A 24,622-nucleotide genomic window follows, 5' to 3' on the forward strand; every position below is an offset into this window, starting at 1 on the left:
TAAATTGACAGCTTGTTACACAAACATTCTTTAATCATAAAAGAATTCGTTTTTCATCAAGACAAGATCAGAACAATTCGAAGTTGTGAAAGTTTAAAAAAAGAAAAGCCCGGAAGCAGGGTCACGCAAGGGTCGTAGCAGACGACGGCCGGTTTATCAGTGCAAATCGCCGTTCCTCTCAACAGTCAAAAGCCATCGCTAGAGTTCTTGTGAACCACAGCCGTTGTTTCGTGCATAAAAAAACGTGCTATTGTAGATAAGCTCACGCGGCACGTCGAGTCGCATTCAAATGACTAACTATGACGACTGCATTGTGAAAAGGGAAAACTGGATCACACGGGTTCACGATGGCTCAGGGGTAAGATAAACCACGCAAAAATAAATTCTTTGAAAATTGTTCGCTCTTTACGGAGGGCACCTAGGATGTTCTCAATTGGTGAGTGTTTAAATGAAAGGGTGTTTGTACTGTGTGTAAAAGCCTGACCGTATCTGTGATGGTTTACGGGAGGCTTACTGTGCCTTTAAGTGAATAAAGACACATTTTAACAAAGAACTAAATAAACAAAACAAAAATACACAAAAGAGAGATTGATAACTTATGAAGAACATTTGATCAGTCTGAAAGGAAAATGCGAAGTATGTGATTTTTTTTTGTGCTAGTCTTATGGGTGCGTCTTATGTATATTTTACTCTTTGCTGCGATCCCGCACTGATCATTAAACGAGCAGGCCTAATTATGACAGACCACTACGCCACCACAGTCTGATCATTTACCACTTCGTTGTGGTTCGGCAGGATTTGACCCCTTCAAGGTCAAAGGCTGATCGAAGGGCATGCGCAGTAAGCACTTCCGCTTTCCGTGTCGCAGCTGACGTGAAAGGCAGACCACTTGCACGAAGATGACACAAGCCGAAAAAGGAACGCATTAGTCACACTTTTTCAACTATTAGTGCGCATCTGTGTGACTTTCCACCGATTGACTGGGGCTGAAACTTGCCAGACGATCTAATGACGGAATACCGGCTGAAAAACTTCGGCCTGGCGATGGGTTTAGAGTCGGCGATGAGCAAAATACTGAGTGATAGCCAGTTGAAAAGACTGTCGGAACACAAGTACAGTGCTGGGGGAGTATCGCTTCTGGACCCTTTCATGCAGCCCTTCTGGAAATGGCTGGTGGAGCAAGTGCCCGTGTGGGTGGCACCGAACCTCCTGACTATCTTTGGGCTGGTTCTGAACATCGTGACCACATTTCTTCTCATATACTACAGTCCGGATGCCAAGTCTGCAGTAAGTCGTTCAGTATGTTGATCAAACACACACGCCAGTAAATACAGCACCCTATACTCACGTGACATGTATGTGACTATCCCCCAAATTCGATTTAACTTATTCGAAAAATCAAACACACACATGTGTGTAGAGCGTGTGTGTCGCAGAAGAGCAGAAGACCAAGCAATAGACCGGAACCACCATCACCCAAGCGTAGCAGATTCATCACCATGCTGATGTTGGCTACCTATCACTAAGAAAAAAAAGAAGAGAAGAGCTGAAAGAGGGGGGGGGGGGGGGCAATTAGTGCGATACTGATTGCGATGAGTGTGAAGCCAGTATCGGCTTCTTACCGTTCAGCCTTCCATAACATGCGCAGATAAGATATAAATGGGCAGTGAACTTCATGATAGGGATATTAGCTGCTCTGCCCATTAAAATGCCATCAACCTGACGTGTTGACTGTAAACACATATTTATAAATAGCGGCAGGTCATATGATGCCTATTCCTTTTCTATGGTTGAACAGTGAACTGGATCGAATGACTCAACTCTGTATATATATATTATTTGTCCTGAATAATATCTATTTTGGACTAAATAGTACATTCAATGGTCTTTATGTTCATCCAGAAGAAGTAGTGAAACATGGGGACGTTGGAACACGATTTCTCACAGCGGTCTGAGTGTAACAGACCTGTTTACCCTCCCTATTTTGGAGTTATTTAGATTATTTCTTAACACTATTGTGACTAGCACTGCCACGGCGTTAACGTCCTGCCTGCCCAAGCTTGCCACCAAGAAACTTCCCAAAAATCAGTAACTGTAAAGAAATCTGTCTAGCAAGCTTGAATTAAGTCCAATCACCACCAAATTTTGTGTACTAATTCAAAAATGGATGCCCAGTTCAGTCGTGCTATTTATAAGTTTGTCACGCGATTTGTTTTAGCAAAGGGGGGTGAAAGGGGGATAATTTGTGTTTTTTAATGTTTTTTTGTGTGTGTTTTATTTTCCACTGCTTTTTTTAAAAGTTATTTTTTAACAGAAAGTATTATAAATAATGTTATAACCAAACAAGGTGTAAAACCTATGAATTAGCTGAAATATTGTTAACATTGTACACAGAAATAAGGAGACAGTACAAAGAAAAAAACAAGCAAATCACGCATTCACTCACAGCATCCTGACTCAAATGAAACAAAACTGTAACACTCACCAAATGATGTCTAGGTAATCCATATTGAATATAAGTCACATTTTCACAACAAAGTACCAACTGTACACCTATGAACAATTCCAAAAGGATTTGAAGGCTCCAGCCATCCATTGTTATCAGTGCTGCCACGCCCCCATAGCTCCTGCACGATTCCGAGATACATGTTCGTCTAGCAGTATCACCCCCTACCACGTGTAGTTGCCAACTCGTACTAGCAACAACGGGACTGTTTCTTCCTCAATATCACTGCTATTATCGCTTTCTTGAGGCTAAAACGACACGATGTATCATGATCTACAGGATCCTCAAGATCCAACATCCGGAGAATCTCCTCCCGTGACAAGGCTCGCCTTCGATTCATTTTTTTTGTTCGAAAACACCACGCAAATCTGCACTAATTTGATCAAGCCGGAAGAGAAAACCACGTGTATCAAGGGAAACAACTCAATTTATTGCAATCTTCAAAAACCGGGAAGCAATCACGAGTCTTGTACCTTGTATGACTGGTACTGAAAAATGCGCGTCCCGTCCATGGGCGTGTCAGCGCGGTTACTGATTTATCAGTGTCCCGTCGCGAAAGTGTTAAGATTTGGGGGAAAAAATACTCAAATGTGTCCAGACTACGATTTCCAAATTTTCTTCAAATTAGATTGGTTTTGCTCATGCATGTTCGCATAGTTTGGTTACCATGCAATGGATAAGTGGATTGTTATTTAGTCATCCGACTTTGTCAATTTTAGAGGGTAAAAAGGTCCGCTGTTATTGTTTAATGTATCGATTGGACATTGGATTTCCCTTCTTTGAGCCATGTGACATTGGAGGCCTACAACACTTCATATTTGGGCGTTTCAGGTTGACCGAAACTTCAAAGGAACTACAAAACACACGTCATGTGTTTGATTGCATGTGTGTGTGCTCGTTCAGTCGTCATAACAACAACAAAGTCAGTACATGACCTGTGTTTTGTAGTTTCTTTGAAGTTTCGGTCAACCTGAAACGCCCAAATATGTAGCTCAGGGTATGTGTTTGATTGCATGTGTGTGTGCTCGTTCAATCGTCAAAACAACAACAAAGTCAGTACCTGAAAGGAATTCGATCGATACATAAATGTTATTTGCGTTTTTGACCAAAATATGACATTTTACACAGATCTCGACAGTCATTGTTCTCCGAGACCAATGACTGTCTCGATCTGTGTAAAATGTCATATTTTGGTCAAAAACGCAAATAACGTATATATATTGGCCTCGGCTGTAAAAAGTGTTTATTTCTCATGCATGTAAAAGCATAAATAAACACACATGTTGATACCACGGATGAAACACATATGTGCATCTGTCACATTCATTGATTGATGACCAAAATACAATATAGATCCATTGAACAGCTGCATGTCTCATGCACACACAGCTTTTTTTGGACATTGTGAACAAAGAAAATTTATGATGAAGTTTAGACAAGAGACTAGGGGTAAATTATGTTGTGATTATATTTATTTATGCTCTTCAGTTATTGTATCTATTCACAGAATTAGAGGTGCATAGTAGTAATACCTTGTATTAATCACATTGTTTGCAACTCAAGTGATCATGAACTTTGATAATATAGTTTGTCATGAGAACAAGAGAGATAAAACAAATGATTTTGATTGATTTTTTTTTTTTTACCACACATTACTGCAATTGTTGCAACTTACTTAGTTGCAATCTACATGAACATTCAGTGCTGAGCAATACCTTTGACAGTTTAGTTATGCGCGTGCAGTGTTAATCACGTTTTCAAGCAAAATGTCCACCCCTGTGTCAAGTGCTAATGATACTGATTGTGTAATGCATACCTGACCTGTTTAATGATAGATTTTCACAGAATACAAAGAAGTAGTATTAGTACTATTACCTCAGAAAATTGACCTATTTAGTGCACTGTTGAATGGAAATCAACAATACACTAATAGTACCGTATTTGACGGACTACAAGCCGCGATTTTTTTTGAATTGCGGCTTATAAAAAGATGCGGCTAAAAGTAAAACGTTACCTAAAATTGAATAGCATTCACCTAATGGAAGTCGCCACAGATTTTCATTTCGCTCGATTAGCGATTACCGGTACTTTATTAGCTCTCTACTCAAGACTCGGCGCTTTTCTCTTTCTTTCGCGAATCTTCGTTTGTCAACAAGTCGTCGTGACAAGATAGCATACAGAGAAACACCGGATCTCGCGCGCGCGAGATTTCGTTTTTTTGTGTCTCGCGATAGTTGGAGGAGCGAGAGTCGCCATGTTGTGTTTTCGTCTGCTCGAAATGTGCGCTAAAGTCGTAAATCATCCAAAAAAAACTTATTCCGGGCGGGACTACATGTGTGTGTTGGTTACAAATTGTGTGTGTGATATTTTTCTTCAAACTTTTTCACTTTTCTTCTTTGTTTCACTTGTTTATTCTCGGAGCCGATTTCGCCAAATACCGTACTTTTGTTTGCCTGGTTGTTTTGATTGATTGACACGATCTGATTATATTTTTTTCGACGGCGGCTAATATAGTGACGCGGCCTATACGTGGCTCGTCCCATTTTTTTGGTTAAAAGTCAGGGGTGCGGCTTATAAAATGGTGCGTAGCCAATCAACTGGTTCACATCAGTCATGTGACACCAGTACTTACTGACAATTATTATTATTATTATTTTATGTTGAAACTTTTCAAGTGACATGATCAGATCCAAAAGAATGGTAAAATCCTGTTCAATTAAAAAGGAAAAGATTGACACACACTAAGTGACTAACAGTAACACACATGGTACTACTACTAGGTACATATTCATGTTTCAACAATGACACACAAACAAACATTCATCTGTCTGATAACAAGGGTGTTAAAGATGGAGTCATGGACCCTCATTTTATCTTATTATTGCATAGACTTTAGACTTGTGCATTTGATTTTAGACAATTTTTGCTCTATTCTTAACCTTTCTTTTGCAACTTTTTCATAGATCTGTTTCTCTTTTCTCTTCAGAAAGGTCAGATATAGCCTAACTGGTATGGTATCCTACACAAACTTGTGTTTCTCGGAGTCCACACTGATGAGTTAGTAAGCTTGTGAAATGATGTCAACAGTAAAGACTATCTCCGCTATGAAAGACTGGCAATTACTACACTTGGAACTTGACCTAGTTGATAACATGTGATTATTGCCTGTGACACTGGAGATAGAGAGCACTTGTGCTCAAACTGTGCTTAAAGGCACAGTAAGCCTCCCGTAAACCATCACAGAGCTCCCCGAGCGTCTACATATAGTACAAGCATACTTCCATTTGAACGCTCACCGAACGGGAACATCCTGGCTGCTTTCTGTCGAGCGTGAGAAATTTTCAAAGAATTTATTTTCGTGGACTTGGTCCTCTACAACAATGGCGCCTCGTTTTGGTGCTGGACGGCTGTTATGAATATTTAATACCGGAAATCACGCCCGGACAGTAAAGCCTCCCGTAAACCATCACAGATACTGTCGGGCTTTTACACACAGTACAAACACCCTTCCATTTGAACGCTCACCAAACGGGAACATCCTAGGTGCCCTTCGTAAAGAGCGAGCAATTTTTAAAGAATTAATTTTGCAGATTGTCTCGAACACTTTTTGGACCCATCCTGAACTCAGGTCAAACATGAGTTACTTCCCTTCGGGTCTCATACTATCGATGTAAACTGGCGATAGCCGTGAATCGATGATTATCAAAATGTTTTTGGACCGTGGTGCGTTTTTGCGCAAGACCTAACTTTTAAAATCTAAATAATAAATTGACAGCTTGTTACACAAACATTCTTTAATCATAAAAGAATTCTTTTTTCATCAAGACAAGATCAGTACAATTCGAAGTTGTGAAAGCTTGAAAAAAGAAAAGCCCGGAAGCAGGGTCACGCAAGGGTCGCAGCAGACGACGGTTTATGCATATCGCCGTTCCTCTCAACAGTCAAAAGCCATCGCTAGAGTTCTTGTGAACCACAGCCGTTTGTTTCGTGCCTAAAAACGTGCTATTGTAAGTAAGCTCACATCGAGTCGCATTCAAATGACTAACTGACGACTACATTGTGAAAAAGGGAAACTGGATCACACGGGTTCACGATGGCTCAGGGGTAAGATAAACCATGCAAAAATAAATTCTTTGAAAATTCTTTGTTCGCTCTTTACGGAGGGCACCTAGGATGTTCTCAATCGGTGAGTGTTTAAATGAAAGGGTGTTTGTACTGTGTGTAAAAGCCTGACCGTATCTGTGATGGTTTACGGGAGGCTTACTGTGCCTTTAACATAAACCTTTGACACCTTCATTTGCAGTACTGTAACAGGTGTTCCCAACCAGCTACTAGGGCTGATTGATTGCGCTGTAATTATCAGTGTGAACTGCACCCGTTTCCATGCTCGAATGTAGCACATGGAGTACCAGTACAGGCTACAGTCACTGATGAATTGTTTTAACCCCTGATGTGTCAACCGTTCTGTAGTTTTGGCATAGATTTATAGAAAATATAGGATTAGGAGGTCTTCTGGCTGAACAATGTTTTTGTAGCCAGGACATTTGGACCCACATATTTTCAATCCAGGTCCAACAGACCTAATTATTGTGTGGACATTAAGTCTCGGAATAACACTGTGAGTACTGATACAGTAGGAAATTGGTATGATATGCAGAGTCGTTGCAAGGCCTCAGTCTTCGTTTATTGACGCATATTTTTTTGATCTGATGCATTGGTCTGTATAGTCCGGTCGACCGTCTGATTTTTGACTATTGGACATTTTCTGACACTGTATTTTCTCACTAAGCAGACAGACCCAGAGCATTTGGACTTATACATTAATCCAGGTCCAACCCACCTGTTGCCTTCTGAGGCTAGGAACAACATTTGTTGTGCAGGGTGGTAACATAGTACATTAATTTTCTGTCTTAGTTTTTGAGCAAGGTTGGTGTTGACTTGAGTGCTAGACAATCGTGGAGACAAGCGTCACCCTTTGGTATTGTTAGTGAGGCTATCTAAATGTAGTCTTGGTGATGACTGGTATATGGCTTCACGCGACTTGTTCTTAGTGGGATTAAGAACTGAAGGGACTTGGTAATTAAGAGTTTTATCAGCAGACAGTGTGTACACTGAACTGTTATATTATCAAGCCTCAGTCTTAAACCTAATTAATTATTGGAACAACAGCCCTGAAAGTGGCGAGTATTTTACTCACCATGGCGAGTAGAAACATGTAACTGGCGAGTAGAGATTTTCAACTACTCGGCAAATGCGAGTAAAGTTGCTGAAACAAATAGTTGGTTTGGCTAGTAAAGTTTGCTAGTCAATTTTCAGAATCACTAGGTTTTTGGCAAGTGCACAATTGTTTGGACTCTCTGGGCTGAACAAGTTTCTGCTGTAGGCTACCAGGTCCCATCAAAGTTTTGGAAAAAGAGAAGAATCTATTAAAAGCAGCTAGGAACAACACTTGGTGTGCGGGGTGGTAACATATGTACATTAATTTTCTGTCTTTGTTTTTAAAACTGTTAGTCATTAAAAATGATTTAGTTAGTCATTAAAAACACTGCAGAAAGCCAGTACTGAGAAATGGAAACAGATATGTATGCGTCATACTCATAGTCATAGGCAGCATTGTGTTCAAGGGGTGTAACAGGGGTGGATGGCAATTCTGGCAGGCGGTTAACTGGGTGGGGGGGGGGGGGGGGGGGGGGTAACAGTGTTCTGTTTTGCAAACAAGTGATGACTACCACTGTTCTATCAGTGCTCACACTCTGAGTTGACAACTGCACTCATAACAACATCCACTCAGGGACATTCAATCAGCACCAGGTCATACTCATAGCAACCTTCAGTTAGTTTGTTTTGGTAAACAGACAGGAAAAAGTCATTGTGAGGGGTTGGAAGTTTTAAGGTTGTAGTTGCATGGGTCATTGTTCTCAGCAACAGCTGGTTTACTGTGGTTTGCCTATATTGCACTTCTGTGACCCCCCCCCCCCCCCATCCAATAGTGATAATAGATCTATAAGACCAAAAAATCTGAGAAAAACAGATCTTGAATGAGAGGGAGTGTTAAAATTCTGGATTATTTATGCAGGTTGTGAACAGCAGAAAATCTGAGAAAATGGTTTACATGAAGGAGGATTGGGGGTCTGACAAGTGGTTTTAGGCCACACAAAAAAATAGGGTAGGAAGGTAGGCAATCACTTTTTTTTTAAACTTTTTTTTCTAATGTGTACAAATTAAACCTACTTGACAGGGAAATAAGTGTGCGACTCGGGCGCTTTCGCTTTCATTGCGTTTTCTGCACTCGTTCTCTTGGTTTTTTTGTGGTTTTTTTGACAAATGTAATAAAAAGTAATAGGGTCGGCCCCTAAAAATAGGGTAGGTCGGGTTACCGTAACCACACCTATTTTTTTTTTTTAGGCCTTACTGTAGTGCACATAGAGAAAAGCCCAGCCATGGTGTCACACAAACTGTAGTGCACATAGAGAAAAGCCCAGCCATGGTGTCACACAAACTGTAGTGCACATAGGGAAAAGCCCAGCCATGGTGTCACACAAACTGCAGTGTCATTTATTTCTTTGTCTGTTTTGAGGAATAGTGTTCCTTGTTGGGAATTGTTACAGCATCTTGTTTGGTGTTTTAATTGATCTTGCTACTCATGTAGATGAAGTACAAGTTATATTTCTACATAAACAAGAATCGAAACAGCAAGTGGAGGAACAGGTTTTTTTTTAATCTCTAATGCAGCAACCCTTTTATTTTACTAACATTTTGTGCGCAAAAGTATGTAGAAGCAGAATGTTTGGATATTGAAAAACAAGCTTGGACTGTGTTAACGAATATTCAGACTATGTTTCTGGGTCAAAAAACAAGAAAGGTAGGTTGTTGGAACGTTTGTTATTGACAAAGCAATACATTCACAAATATATCGACCCAACAAAAAAACTTGTAACACAGTCCAAGCTTGTTTTTCAATGTCCAAACATTCTGCTTCGACTGTACATGTACCGGTATATATATACTTTTGCGCACAAAATGTTGGTAAATATATTTGGTTATGTTTCTGGGTGACGTATTGCAGTTTAAATGTGTCTGTGTTCCCGCAGTGGGGCACTGCGGTTATGAAATTAAAGGGCTCTCCTGTTTTTGGAACCGCAGGAGCTTTCTAGTTTGCTGTTAGGTAGATTTTTGGTTCCTCTTTCCTGTCATGCTCTCTTTTTCTTCATGAATTCTTTTCTTTTTTCTGCCTTCTTGCTCATTCACCTGTATTTTTTCCAAAAATCTCTTCTCTTGCCGCTTGTCTCGCGATTCATGTATAGTTTAATCTGTTAGTGTTCTGATGTAAGTCCAGCAGTAGATAGGTTAAGCCTATTTTAACATACTGGAAACTGGTAATCTTCCAGTAGGTATTAATTTAGTTTTACTAAAGCCTGCTGGGACACAAGTAATGGGTTAGTGCATTTGTAAACAGGAATCGCTTGACAAGTGGCCCCCTTCATCCCCCCCTTCCTCGTCCTGATATGGCTCTGCGTAGTCGGCTGGACGTTAAGCAACAAATAAACAAACAAACAAAATGTGTCTGTGTGCTAGCACACAATCATGAATGCAGTGTTTATGAATGATCTTAAATTGATGCATACCACTCAGTTCTTTCTGGAATTGAGGTTGTTGAAGCAAGTGACTATTGTTTTCCCTCTAAATTAATGTTAACAATGAGTGTGTATGTCATTGTCACTTTGTTCTATCTGACTGAAATCGGCAATATCTGTGGAACTCTGTCATCGTTAAAGCAGATACTGAGATAGTTATATACTTACACATTTATAATCAACATGAACTGTAGCGATGGGTCCATTTATTTTGTAATCTCTGAGTGTCTTTGCTATAATATCAGGCAGCATCTTATCTGGTAACAGTTAAACCCACTAAAGGATGATAATTATGCTAATCACTGCATTGTTGACATACTTTGCTCAGAAATGAGGCTGGGTGTTTGGTTTAAACAGTGTTTATTCAACAATATATGGATAATGCATAATAATAATACATGTTAAGGATCAACAAGAAGCTCAAGCTTAATCTGGGTGTTTCTATGTTACTTTGTAGAAATTACAAATCTTTTGCACTTACATGTAGTTCCAAAGATGTAATGACATGTTATACATTAAAAAAACAAAAACATTGCCTTTAACACTGATGGTGTTATACAGAAAAATAACAATTTAGTATAAAAAGAAAATTAGAGAGGATGGATTGAAAATGAATTATTATGATGGTTATGCATGTATAGGTGTTTTAGTTGTGTGTGCACACTGAAATTTATTGTACTATAACTAGTTATGTCATATTTTGTTTGATGTTGTCATATAATGCATAGACCACACATTCATTTCTCATTTGAGGTTTTCTAAGTCTATGTCTAATCTCGTGGTTTTCAGATCCCAGGGTGGGCGTTATTCATAGCGGCACTCGGTCTCTTCATCTACCAGTCGCTGGATGCCATTGACGGCAAGCAAGCCAGGAGAACCAAATCTAACACACCCCTGGGGGAGCTCTTTGACCATGGCTGTGACTCCGTCTCCATGGGTGGGTGTCAAGAAAACTATAAGGGAAAAAAATGAAAAGTTCTGCCCTTTCTTCCTCAGAACATGAGGAATCAAGCTTTTGATTGTAATGTAATATGAAAAGCTGTTTGTTGGTAGGGTAAGGGATTGTTACGAAGCGGTTTACTCGTATTTTGGCCTAATGTGTATTGTTGTAAATAGAATAGACTATAGCGATGGTCAGACATTGGAAAGGGCTATAGGCTGCATACCGTCGCGTTGACCGCAGTTGAACCTGTGTGTAACCGACAAGGTTTTTCACGTGCAAGTGATGCAGACGACAGCTCACTGGCAATGTCATAGCAAGAACGACTTTGTAAAATCAGTCGCCGTCAAGGAGCCAAGCTCGACTCATGTTTTTCGTAACACTTTAGCAGACGGGCTCCTGTTTTAGGTATCTGACTGAAGAAGGATGAAGACTGACGAACTTTCCCTATCAGTCTACGTGATATCTTCCATTTTCATATTCATGCCAGGCCGGCGACTGTACTAAATGTTGGCTTTACACTCTTTTGAGTGTTTCCAACTGGGGGGGTTTTCATCGCCGGAGGCTGAACTGAACCAGTCAACTGCGGCTTGTGGACATGACCATGGCATGGAGAGCTGGCAGGGTTCTACAGTTAGCCGCCGAGACGAACTGGAAGGATCAAGGACTACGTCAAGCAATGGTTGCGGTGTCGTGAGGACTGGTGCACCCTTGTCAGTCGTCTGAAGGACTTACAGCCATACCAACATCTTGAAAGCCGAAAGATGGCAGTAGGGTAACGTACAGTAGAATACCTATTCGTCTTACCTGTTAAGCTGCTTTGTTTGAGCCAAAAGGTGTCTGCGTCTTGGACTGTAGAGTTTCTTGCGGTGTTGTCGGCCTAGGGTACTGGTCGAAGCCCGGAAATGATTTTGTGATGTAAAAAGCTTTGTAAACTAATAATAATTAGTCTTGGCAGTGTCAAGATCCATTTAACACCAGGTTTTTGCGTGTGTGAGTGCGTGTGCACTTGTGCCTTGTAAGCTACGGTAGCGGACAACTATTCAGATTACATTCAAGTCTGTAAACAAATACTAAATTTATAGAGTTGTGTAGAGGCATTTATGATTGTCTAAAAACCGGGCTATACCACTCCATAACATCTGGCGCCCAATAAGGGACTCGAACCCTTTGACTGAACTCACAAAGAAAAACAAACCAGCAAAGGTCCAGTGGACTGACCAGTGTGACAGCATTTCAGACCGTCAAACAGAGATTGTCAGAACAGCCTGCGGTAGCTCTTCCTGACTTTGACAGACCGTTCACGGTCAGAACTGATGCGTCAGGAACAGGCATTGCTGGGGTGTTGATGCAAACAGATGATGGTCATATCCACCCAGTGATGTACGCTAGCAGGAAACTCTTGGACAGAGAAACAAGGTACTCAGCGATAGAACGGGAATGTCTAGCTTTGGTATGGGCGATAGATAAGTTCTCACGCTATCTGACAGGCAGGTACTTTGTCGTAGAGACTGACCACAGACCGTTGACGTATTTGCAACGCAGCAAGACCACAAACAGTAGGTTGATGAGGTGGGCGTTGGCGTTGCAGGAATACCAGTTCTCGGTCATGCCAATCTGTGGTACTGACAATCTGGAGGCAGACATCTTGTCTAGACTGGGTTGAGGATGATTGTTGTCACTTGCGGTTTCATTCATGATATTTTTTTACACAGCTTCTGGACATGACCCCTGTATATAATTCTTTTGACTTTTTGGATAATCTCTGATCGAGATTCAGAAAATTTCATCGTTTTTTCAACAATTCATTTTCTTTTGAGGAAAGGGGGTGATGTTACGAAGCGGTTTACTCGTATTTTGGCCTAATGTGTATTGTTGTAAATAGAATAGACTATAGCGATGGTCAGACATTGGAAAGGGCTATAGGCTGCATACCGTCGCGTTGACCGCAGTTGAACCTGTGTGTAACCGACAAGGTTTTTCACGTGCAAGTGATGCAGACGACAGCTCACTGGCAATGTCATAGCAAGAACGACTTTGTAAAATCAGTCGCCGTCAAGGAGCCAAGCTCGACTCATGTTTTTCGTAACACTTTAGCAGACGGGCTCCTGTTTTAGGTATCTGACTGAAGAAGGATGAAGACTGACGAACTTTCCCTATCAGTCTACGTGATATCTTCCATTTTCATATTCATGCCAGGCCGGCGACTGTACTAAATGTTGGCTTTACACTCTTTTGAGTGTTTCCAACTGGGGGGGTTTTCATCGCCGGAGGCTGAACTGAACCAGTCAACTGCGGCTTGTGGACATGACCATGGCATGGAGAGCTGGCAGGGTTCTACAGTTAGCCGCCGAGACGAACTGGAAGGATCAAGGACTACGTCAAGCAATGGTTGCGGTGTCGTGAGGACTGGTGCACCCTTGTCAGTCGTCTGAAGGACTTACAGCCATACCAACATCTTGAAAGCCGAAAGATGGCAGTAGGGTAACGTACAGTAGAATACCTATTCGTCTTACCTGTTAAGCTGCTTTGTTTGAGCCAAAAGGTGTCTGCGTCTTGGACTGTAGAGTTTCTTGCGGTGTTGTCGGCCTAGGGTACTGGTCGAAGCCCGGAAATGATTTTGTGATGTAAAAAGCTTTGTAAACTAATAATAATTAGTCTTGGCAGTGTCAAGATCCATTTAACACCAGGTTTTTGCGTGTGTGAGTGCGTGTGCGCTTGTGCCTTGTAAGCTACTGTAGCGGACAACTATTCAGATTACATTCAAGTCTGTAAACAAATACTAAATTTATAGAGTTGTGTAGAGGCATTTATGATTGTCTAAAAACCGGGCTATACCACTCCATAACAGGGATGCAACTGAAAAAATTTCATGTTCTGATGGGGCCGGTGTCACGAACTGAAAACTCTGCTGAACAATCCCTCTCAATGCGGTCAATGCGCATGCGCCAATCTTGGACTTGAAAATGCGACCCTTTGACCGAACGAACCATGGTTTAGGGTTAGGTTGTTCACGACCTGGTTAATCTCCCCATGTTAGCGCATGCGCATTGAGATGGATTGTTCAGGCAGAGTTTTCAGTTCGTGACACCGGCACAGCTTTCTGTCCAAGTATGTGATATATTTGCTACATCATATATCACGCTAAAGTGTTAATAGTACTTGAGGTATGGGGCGGGGATGTAGCTCAATCGGTAGCGCGCTGGATTTGTATCCAGTTGGCCGCTGTCAGCGTGAGTTCGTCCCCACGTTCGGCGAGAGATTTATTTCTCAGAGTCAACTTTGTGTGCAGACTCTCCTCGGTGTCCGAACACCCCCGTGTGTACACGCAAGCACAAGACCAAGTGCGCACGAAAAAGATCCTGTAATCCATGTCAGAGTTCGGTGGGTTATAGAAACACGAAAATACCCAGCATGCTTCCTCCGAAAGCGGCGTATGGCTGCCTAAATGGCGGGGTAAAAACGGTCATACACGTAAAAGCCGTGGGAGTTTCAGCCCATGAACGAACAAACAAACAACTTGCGGTATAAGCTGTTGTTTTATGTTTCATGTCGATTTTTGGTTTATTATTTCAACTTTGCTTCATGCACAAGAAATTGTTTTTATTGGTTTAGTGTTGACAACCAATTATTTACAGAGGTTGCACATGCACCAGTGTTTTGTTCATGATGCACATTGTTAAATGATAAGATTCCACACCTGTTAGTATAAGTGACTGGCCAAGAACGGGTTACAGTACACATACTAAAAATTTCAGAAAATCAGGTCTTGAATTTGAGATAAATTGACTAGAGTTTTGTGCAGAAAATCTATAAATAGCAAGGTCTTAACAAGGGAAAGTCTTAACAGTTGGTTTCAATTTACAGTGGTACCTCTAAAAAAAGTTAAAAAACAAAGGATTACTGTACTCACCGATACAAAGACGACACAAGACTATATAATCGTCTTGTGTCGTCTTTGTATCGGTGAGTACAGTAATCCTTTGTTTTTTTAACTTTGTTCATCTTACCACAGTCACTTCGTTGTTTACATTTAGTGGTACCTCTTTTTTCAGACCTCCACAAATGTGAGAAGTGTAGGTCGACTTGAAAGAGAGGGAGTCTCAAAACAGAGGTACTCTTGTCAATTTAGGGACACTTTGAAGAAAACATCTGAAAAAATTAATACTAATTAAAAACAAAAAAGTCTTGTGTCCGTACAGAGTCTTATAATGGAGGATGTTGAGAGAGAGGTTCCACTGTATTATTCCTACTCTTCTCTTTTTGCAGTGTTTGTTACCCTTGGGGCCTGCATGGTCTTGAACCTGGGTAACGAGATGAACTTGCTGCTGTTTGAAAATCTGGTGGCGCTCTTCTTGTTTTACTGTGCCCACTGGCAAACCTACGTTTCTGGGACACTGCGCTTCGGCTTGTGAGTATGAGCCTGGCAGCTACATGCACATTTCCTTTGGTGATTGCACATGCAGATGCTGTTTCAGAGTTGTCTCTTCTGGCTATGCAGCAGTTTTTCTTGTCTTGTGGATGTAGAAAGACAAATTGTTTTTTTGAAAATTAGATACAGATTTACAGATTTCTACCCCCAGATGTACTTTTGCATTTGAATGTGGGAGAGAAGACAAGAGAGAGTGAAGGGATGGGGGGGGGGGGGGGGGGGGGGGGGAGACTGTTTGCCTGTGTGTGAAGAGGAGAGAGAAGGGGAGTGAGAGAGATTGTGCATCAGATGGTTATGCCATTATCCATACATTTTTGTGTTTCTTTCTTTGGTAAATTCAGAGGGTAGCAGACTTTTGGCAAGATAACAAAGCTGTCTGTTTCAACAGCATGTGTGCAAAAATAGTCATTGGAAGGTGAAAAATGTGTGTTTCATTTCAGGATTGACGTAACAGAGGGACAGATGTCGGTTATATTGGTGTATCTGGTGACAGCACTGTTTGGCCCCAACATATGGGCACTCAAGGTGTGTGATTGTTGTTCTTTTCTATTTTTAATGCATGTAAAATGTTTTCATAGATGCAAAGTTTTGATCTCAAAATCTTTAGTAGTTCAAATAATTGTAAATCAAAATAATTAGTACCTCAGTAACAGAAGAAAAACATCAACAAAAAGAATACAGTGGAATCTCGATTTCAGACTGAATGGAAAGAAGTTAGACACAAGAGAGAAAAGATACAGTTGATCCCCCCATTTGAGACTTCCCCCATTTGAGACTTCCCCCATTTGAGACTTCCCCCAATCGAGACCTTTTTTTTCTTCAGATTTTCTGTTCATAACCTGTGTAAATCTACCTCCATGTGAAGACTGCCTCATCTGAAGTGATTTTCTCAGATTTGTTTAGGTTTGAAAAGTGAGTGGGTTCAAGTGTAATAACCATGCGAGTGGCTCTGGGCTTTAAAAAAAAAAAGGTACGGCAGATTTTATTTTAGATTTGAAAAGTGGGTGGGTTCCACTGTAATAACCATGCGAGTGGCTCTGGGCTTTACAAAAAATGTTTTGTCTTCGTGCAGGTGCCATTGCTGGGAGTACAGGTAAAGATGTTACCTGTGGCGTTCAGCATCTTTGGCTTCATCCTGCAGCTGAAGGATAACTTTACCATCATCTTCATGGAAGGCGGCATTGGCAAAAATAAATCCACAGTGGCTGTAAGTGCAAAGTTAGATCCGCTGATGTTGTAGGATGGTTGTGTGAGTTATTTGTGACATAGAATGTGGAGGGAACTGGACAATGCCCAAGGTTCAGATAAGATTGTTTAAATGCTGTGTGTGTGTGTGTGTTTCTTGTCTTGTCTTGACTGTGTCTTGTCTTGTCTTGTCTTGTCTGGCTTTGCATAGGTGGGGGTGGGGTAGGGTGATGCATGACAGCGGATGTGTCAGAGTATTGGTGTTGGAGAGAGTGTGTGTGTGTGTCTGCCTTGTCTGTCTTAGTGTCTGTCTTTGCATAGTTGGGGTTGGGGTGAATGGTGATGAATATGAGAGCAGATGTATACGAGTATCAGTGTTGGAGTGTGTGTGCATGCGTGAGACTGGCAGTGTGAGAGAAAGAGATGAATTGGTTATCCTGATTGTTTCTCAGCATTTATTTACATTTATTTCATTGACTCTTTTTGTTCTTTTATACCTCGCGCCCCCAAATTGGCGTAGAGGCGCGTCCCCCGGGTGGTGGATGGGGGAGCTTTCTCCACTAACTTCTGAGAGAAGGTCGCATCACTCTCGATGCCGTGAACCTAATTAGGAACCGTCTTTTTCTTGTTTCTTTATTTCTGCCTCCCCAAAGTCCTTTTACTTTCCTTTTCTCACCCATAAAATTCTTCACTTATTACCCTTGTTAAGTGGTTCTTGTATAGAATATAGTCAATGTTTGTAAAGATTTTAGTCAAGCAGTATGTAAGAAATGTTTAGTCCTTTGTGCTGGAAACTTGCATTCTCCCAGTAAGGTCATATATTGTACTACGTTGCAAGCCCCTGGAGCAATTTTTGAGTCACTTGAGAAAAAGTGACTATGTAATCGGTCAGTGTTAGTCTGTCCGGCCGGCCGGACGGCCGGCCGTAGACACCACCTTAACGTTGGACTTTTCTCGGAAACTATCAAAGCGATCGGGCTCATATTTTGTTTAGTCGTGACCTCCAATGACCTCTACACTTTAACGATGGTTTCGTTGACCTTTGACCTTTTTCAAGGTCACAGGTCAGCGTCAAAGGAAAAATTAGACATTTTATATCTTTGACAAAGTTCATCGGATGTGATTGAAACTTTGTAGGATTATTCTTTACATCAAAGTATTTACATCTGTAGCCTTTTACGAACGTTATCAGAAAAACAAGGGAGATAACTAGCCTTTTCTGTTCGGCAACACACAACTTAACGTTGGGCTTTTCTCGGAAACTATAAAAGTGACCGGGCTCAAATTTTATGTGAACGTGACTCATTGTGTTGTGAATAGCAATTTCTTCCTGTCCATCTGATGCCTCATATAATATTCAGAACTGCGAAAGTGACTCGATCGAGCGTTTGCTCTTCTTGTTTTATTAGTGCTTTTGTGAACAAGAAACACTTAACAAGTGGCTCTATCCCATCTTTCCCCTATCCCATCTCCCCCCTTTCCCTCGTCGCAATATAACCTTCGTGGTTGAAAACGACGTTAAACACCAAATAAAGAAATAAAGAATGTTCTTTTATATTATGTTTGGGTGTGCATACATGATTTGAATGGATGTCTTTTTAACGGCAATATCAGGATGAATTCCAAACCTTGTGTAATAAAATACTCTGTATTCAATGGTGTCTCCTATTTTCTTGTGCTTTTAAATCTTTTCATACAACTTTGTGTTTCAGGGGACTAGCACGATATTCCCACTGTTTCCCATGGCCATTGTCATTGGTCTAGCTGTCATGGTGGCCTTTAAGTCACCCACACATGTGTATGAAAACCACCCCTCTCTCTACATCCTGGTCTTTGGCATTCTTATAGCCAAGGTCACTAATAGGCTTGTGGTAAGTTGGAAGAAGAACGAGAAGTTATTTCGACATGTAGCATTCTAGCCAATGGTCATTGTCCTGTGTACGTTGGTAGATGTTTGTGTTGGTGTGTGTGTGTACACATTCACGAGGTCGGGTGAGAATATGACTTGGGTGGTAGTTAACAAATACTTGGATGAACAAATACTTAGGTAACATTAAAACGTTAAGCTGGGTTTATAGTTGTTGCAGCATGTTGAGGTATGTGTGGAAGGAGGAAGGGAATGGGGAAAACTTTGACATCTTCTTGATTGCTTTTGGTCTTCTGGTTTGGGCTATTCAAGGGCAAGAGAGAGACAGTGAGTGAGAGAAAGAGACAGTGTGTGTGTGAGGGTAAACGCTTTTTTTTGTTTATCCATTTCATTTCCAATAGCTGATGTTTGACCAATGTCTCGTTTAAAGTTTTGCAGTGAAAGTAAACATTTTTCACAGTAATAGTTATTTTCAGGTGGCCCACATGACGAAGAGTGAGATGGATTTATGGGACAGTGGCATGCTAGGACCGGCCATGTTGGTAGTCAACCAGTACTTTAACTCCGTCATCAGCGAGTATTTGATACTCTGGCTGGCCTTGGTGAGTCAAGTTCTCCATCTTGATGCATTCATTATAGAGATATGTTTGTTGCTATGTAAGTACAGTGGAAGTTAAAAACTAACAAAAGCTGAGAAGGTGATAAAATGTCTTAAAATGTAGGTAAATTTATAGAGGTCATGAACAGACAATCTGAGCAAGCAAGGTCAAGGTCTTACAATGGTGGGTGGTCTCAGGTCAAGGGCTCATAAACGGGGGTTCCACTATAAATGAATAAAAAGTACGTTTGTTGTGTTGTCAGTGGATTGTTCTGTCTAACTGCTCTTTGCCTTTAGTGCATCATGTGTCAGAGTATAACTTTTTGTTACTTGTAGCTATCATTTGTCATTTGAGTTTTTATATTTATTATGGTTGTAATGATTTGTATCGTTATTTTCTTCTGTATTTATTTCTGTATTCATTTATCTTTTGATTGATTTCTTTATTAATTCTGTGGTTATTCAAAAAACAGTATCCAGCCTGTTATTAGCTTTGAAGTGAATTTAATTCTTAGCATTTTATTGGGAATTATGTGTTGAGACGGCTAATTTAGATGCTTGAATGAAAAGATTTAGTACTAACTGGAATTTGAAATCGTGATGAGGGGAACAAGAAACAACTGGATTGATTTGAATTGAAGGGCATCACATTGAACCATACTTAATTGCTGAGGGAAACTAGCAGCTGGATTCATAAAACCGATTGCTTTGTTTTCATATTTAGACAGAGAGTGAGAGAGAGAGAAAATGTGTGTGTGTGTGTGTGCGAGAACACGAAAAAAAAGAATGCACGCGAAAGAGTGACGTAATATCCATCATGATGATAATAACAATGAGCACTTATTAATCGCCCCTTCTCACTAGAGCTCACGGCGATGTACAATAGCAACAGTGTGCACACACACACACACACACACACACTAAAATAACATGACGTCAGTCATTCCTTTCTTTTTACCATCCTGAAGAAGGCAGCGACAAGCTGTCGAAATATTGATTAAGAATATACCAAACCTGGTACCTGTTGTGTTCTCTTTTTGTTCAAATGCTGTGTTTTCTTTCAGGTGTTTGTGACGGTGGACGTGTGTCGCTACTCTTTCACTGTGTGTCGAGAGATTTGCTCCTTCCTCGGTATCTACTGTTTCACCATCACCTCCAAACCACCAAAGCAAAGCAAAGTCCCCCAGCTCCTCTCCGAGACCCCTCAGACAAAAGGCAGCAATTGATGTGTGTCCGTTTAGCTTATTTAATGGTGGCAACTCTGAGGAGCAAGCAGCGACCTCTCACGTACTTGTGTGTGTTGGGTACTGGATGGTGAGGGAGTGGAAGTGTGTGTGTGTGTGTGTGTGTGTGTGTGTGTGTGTGTGTGTGAAAAACTGTGAGGTGAGGAAGCGCATAATTTATTTATTGTCAGCTTTATTTTTGTACTTCACCAAACTGACATTAGCTTTGTGGTTGTTCTGTATGCTGAATACCACTATCGTTTACTTTGTGTGGCGTATGTCTGATGCTAGGGGTATTTCTGGAAACAATGTTTCAGCATTACTAAGGATGAACGTTAGACATGCTTGTTACAAAGCCTGCATAATTTAATCTGCTGTCATATACTTTCTTGGATGTCCACATGTGGTATGTTGTGAAACGCATTGCTGTGGTGTTAAATATGAACAAATATGCCTGTAGTCTCATCATGTGTTGTTTGTGTGTACAATGACATTGTTGGCTTTGAAGGCACATTATGAACACATCCTCATGTTCTGGAGCATTACCTAAATCTGAAAATGTGCCTGTTACAAATTACAGAACTAGCATTGAAAATCTTTAAGGTATGCTTTTGCAGGAGAAAAAAAAAATTAGTAGCACTGGCTTTTTTCTTTGTTCATGCAAAATCAAGACAACATTCTGAACATGCACACATGATCAGAAATCACTATTGAATGCATTGCATATGACATAAAGGGCATTCATAAGCATGACTGGTCTCTCTACTGTGACCGAACGTTTGACTGTGCTTTCATTGTACACATTCCCGTCAGAGGTCGTAATCGTGCAAAGTAGTGGAACGTTTAATTTCAATTCACATGTGAATAAGTTAAGACAAGAGAAAACAGATTTTCATGTGTCGGCTACAATGAAATGTGTCCACCAAAATTTTAATGTGTATGTTGTTGAGGTGATTCCAAGGGAGTTTTTCAAGTACAATTGAGTATGCAATGTGGTGTACGGTATGGATAAAATATTATATCTGCTGCTTCAGATATATGAGGAACAAATGTGTTGAATATTCATATATTTGTGCTGTCACATTATGGTAATTGTGTATTATAACAGTGTTTGTTGTTAGTGAGTAGTGCTATGTTTTTTGTGCTTTGTAAATTGTTGTGGTATGTAAGTTGGCCCTGGGTAGATATGTCTTTTTCATACACACAACTCTTGTCTCCTTCAGCTAAGTTCAAGTAAAAATCAAAACTTATGTTAATTTGCTCCCCCCGCGGGTTAGGGGGAAGAATTTACCCGATGCTCCCCAGCATGTCGTAAGAGGCGACTAACGGATTCTGTTTCTCCTTTTACCCTTGTTAGGTGTTTCTTCTATAGAATATAGTCAATTTTTGTAAAGATTTTAGTCAAGCAGTATGTAAGAAATGTTAAGTCCTTTGTACTGGAAACTTGCATTCTCCCAGTAAGGTAATATATTGTACTACGTTGCAAGCCCCTGGAGCAAATTTTTGATTAGTGCTTTTGTGAACAAGAAACAATTGACAAGTGGCTCTATCCCATCTTCCCCCTTTCCCCGTCGCGATATAACCCTGTGTGGTTGAAAACGACGTTAAACGCCAAATAAAGAAAGAAAGAAAGACTTACATGTGTAATTGGCATTAACGGGAATAATGAATCATTAGGTACATGAAGTCAAAGGATCAGGTGGCATTTCTAGGGATAATTGGTTCTCTCGTTACCTTTTGAACACATTTATCTTCATATTGTATATGTCATTTCACTTAATGTGTAGTCATATATGTAGATTGGTGAACAAGTAGGGATTATTTGTTATTCGTTGACTATAGAACTAATTATCATGATATTATATCATTTAAATTTTGTGTTTACATTATACCTCGGGGTCATTTAGCAACAAATGTCCATGAAGTTATGATCAGGAATTCATTATGATTTTGTCGAAAGAAAGTTTGATTTTACAACTATCGTTACGACAAACCAGAATTCCTTATGATTTTATTCCATGCAACGTAGGTCTTGCGAACAGATTAATTACTTTGTTTATTTATCCATTTAATGCCACTGCCAGAAAGTTAAATGTTAACGTTTTTGTGATTGAACGCTTTGTATGTAGGGATGAGAGACATTTGTGACACGTATGGTGACTTCAAAGAAAAATATTTTTTTTCCTGGGATGTAGGAAATAACTCTTCTGTTTAATTTGTCTTCGGACCCTCTAGCTGTACTGTACTAATACAGAACACTAATTAGTTTTCATAGTTACGTGGTAACTACTTCCTTTAAATCTGCAAGTTTTCCACAATTGGTCAGCCATATTAGTAGAACAGTGTTACAAAGAGTTCATGCTACAGCCATAGAACATGATTATGTTGATAAATACATGCATCCAATCCAGTTGTGTGTTTAACGTAATCTGGCATCCCTATTTAAGCTGTGATAATAAAGGTGAGCTTCCTCTCTTCTTCTTCTTACTTGCTTTTCTTCTCTTCTATCCGTCTCATCTCTTCTTTGTTCTATCTCTCTCTCTCTCTCTCTCATCTCTTCTTTGTTCTATCTCTCTCTCTCATCTCTTCTTTGTTCTCTCTCTCATGGAAGAACTTAAAGCATCAGTAGTAATGCAAATATGACTGCAGTTTATTGATTTTCCGTTGCTTCATCAATGTATGTGTGTGTGCATTTATACTTTAAAAGTATATTTTGTTTATGATTAACTTACAGTGGTAATGTCAAAGTACTTTTGCATTTAACTTCTTTTGTTTGATCTCAATACATTGTATCCGCTTTAATAAAATGTTCTGTCCTAAGCAAGCCGCTATGTCAACTCAGATTTTAAGAAGCAGGCATGCTGTATAGGCCAGATAGCTTTAAGTAAACTGATTTATGATTTTACTTTGACTGTGAACGCCATTATGTCATGCTCTGTAATCTTGAGTTATAACCAATTCCATATCTGGTTGGCTTTTGGGCTGTAAGTTGCATTTATGTAACTATATCACATAAGATACTAGGACCCTCAAATCCTGAGGTTGTATACATGCAATTGCTAGTGTTCCTAGCAGTCTGTATTGGTTACGGTGCTGATTTGATAGAATATAATTTTGTTAAAATGTACAAAGATCAAAACAAAGAACATTACTTGCAATCAGAAACTTTGGGTAACGTGTAATTATCAATTTTGTGACATCTGATTGTAGGAGTCTCAGAATCCACACAAGCCAACATACTCAGCATTGTCTTGCCCTCCCCTCGGCGATGGTGTTTCTGTCCCACAGAATCGGAAGTCCATTAGGGAGTAGATTTGGTTATTCGCTCGTTGTGGAGGGAGGGAGGGAGGGAGGAAGGGGGTCACCTAGCCACTACAAAGGAGGTGACAGGGTCGTTGGTACGCTATGTATATAAAAGCTTGTTTGTTAAGACTCGGCATTGTCTTTCCCTCCCCTTCCCCACACACAGCTGTATATACAGTGGAACACCCCCCCCCCCCCCCTTTTTAAGACCTCCAACAATCCAAAACAATCGGGTCTTAAAAAGAGGAAGTGTCAAAAACGGGGAAAATAGCCACGAATAAGACGTCTGCCTCCCATTTGGAACGTTGAGTGTTCTAATGGAGATTTTTCTGATGCCCAGTTCTTCTTCTTCTTCTGCGTTCGTGGGCTGAAACTCCCACGTACACTAGTGTTTTTTGCACGAGTGGAATTTTATAAGTATGACCGTTTTTTACCCCACCATTTAGGCAGCCATACACCGTTTTCGGAGGAAGCATGCTGGGTATTTTCGTGTTTCTATAATCCATCGAACTCTGACATGGATTACAGGATCTTTTTCGTGCGCACTTGGTCTTGTGCTTGCGTGTACACACGGGGGGTGTTCGGACACCGAGGAGAGTCTGCACACAAAGTTGACTCTGAGAAATAAATCTCTCGCCGAACGTGGGGACGAACTCACGCTGACAGCGGCCAACTGGATACAAATCCAGCGCGCTACCGACTGAGCCACATCCCCGCCCCTGATGCCCAGTTCAATTTATGTGCCTTATCCCCCTTTGTACATACACGTAAGCACAAGACCAATTATGCACATAACAGATCTTATAATCTATGTCAGAGTTGGGTGGGTTATAGAAACACCTATGTACCAAGCATGCATCCCCTGAAAGCGGAGTATGGCTGCCCAAAAGGGTGGGGCAGAAACGGTTGTATGCGATGTCAACACCGAATGGTG

At 40.6% G+C, this 24,622-nt stretch overlaps 1 protein-coding gene and 1 long non-coding RNA gene across 2 annotated transcripts in view; one reads left to right on the forward strand and one right to left on the reverse strand.

Moving 5' to 3' along the window:
- Nucleotides 1–2,547, reverse strand: part of LOC138970801 (uncharacterized) — a 101,992-nt gene extending 99,445 nt beyond the window's left edge. Inside the window, exon 1 of the long non-coding RNA XR_011457071.1 lies at nt 2,012–2,547. This is a non-coding gene — a long non-coding RNA (uncharacterized lncRNA). The remainder of the gene's footprint in view (nt 1–2,011) is intronic.
- LOC138970794 (cholinephosphotransferase 1-like) lies at nt 868–24,622 on the forward strand. The gene is made up of 8 exons (XM_070343330.1): nt 868–1,287; nt 10,930–11,077; nt 15,350–15,491; nt 15,953–16,037; nt 16,585–16,719; nt 18,410–18,568; nt 19,041–19,166; nt 20,227–24,622. Exons 1-8 carry the CDS (start codon nt 1,009–1,011, stop codon nt 20,386–20,388), a joined length of 1,236 nt encoding a protein of 411 aa, XP_070199431.1. The 5' UTR covers nt 868–1,008; the 3' UTR covers nt 20,389–24,622.

Source organism: Littorina saxatilis, linkage group LG7, assembly GCF_037325665.1.
Source record: "Littorina saxatilis isolate snail1 linkage group LG7, US_GU_Lsax_2.0, whole genome shotgun sequence".
Classification (NCBI taxonomy): domain Eukaryota; kingdom Metazoa; phylum Mollusca; class Gastropoda; order Littorinimorpha; family Littorinidae; genus Littorina; species Littorina saxatilis.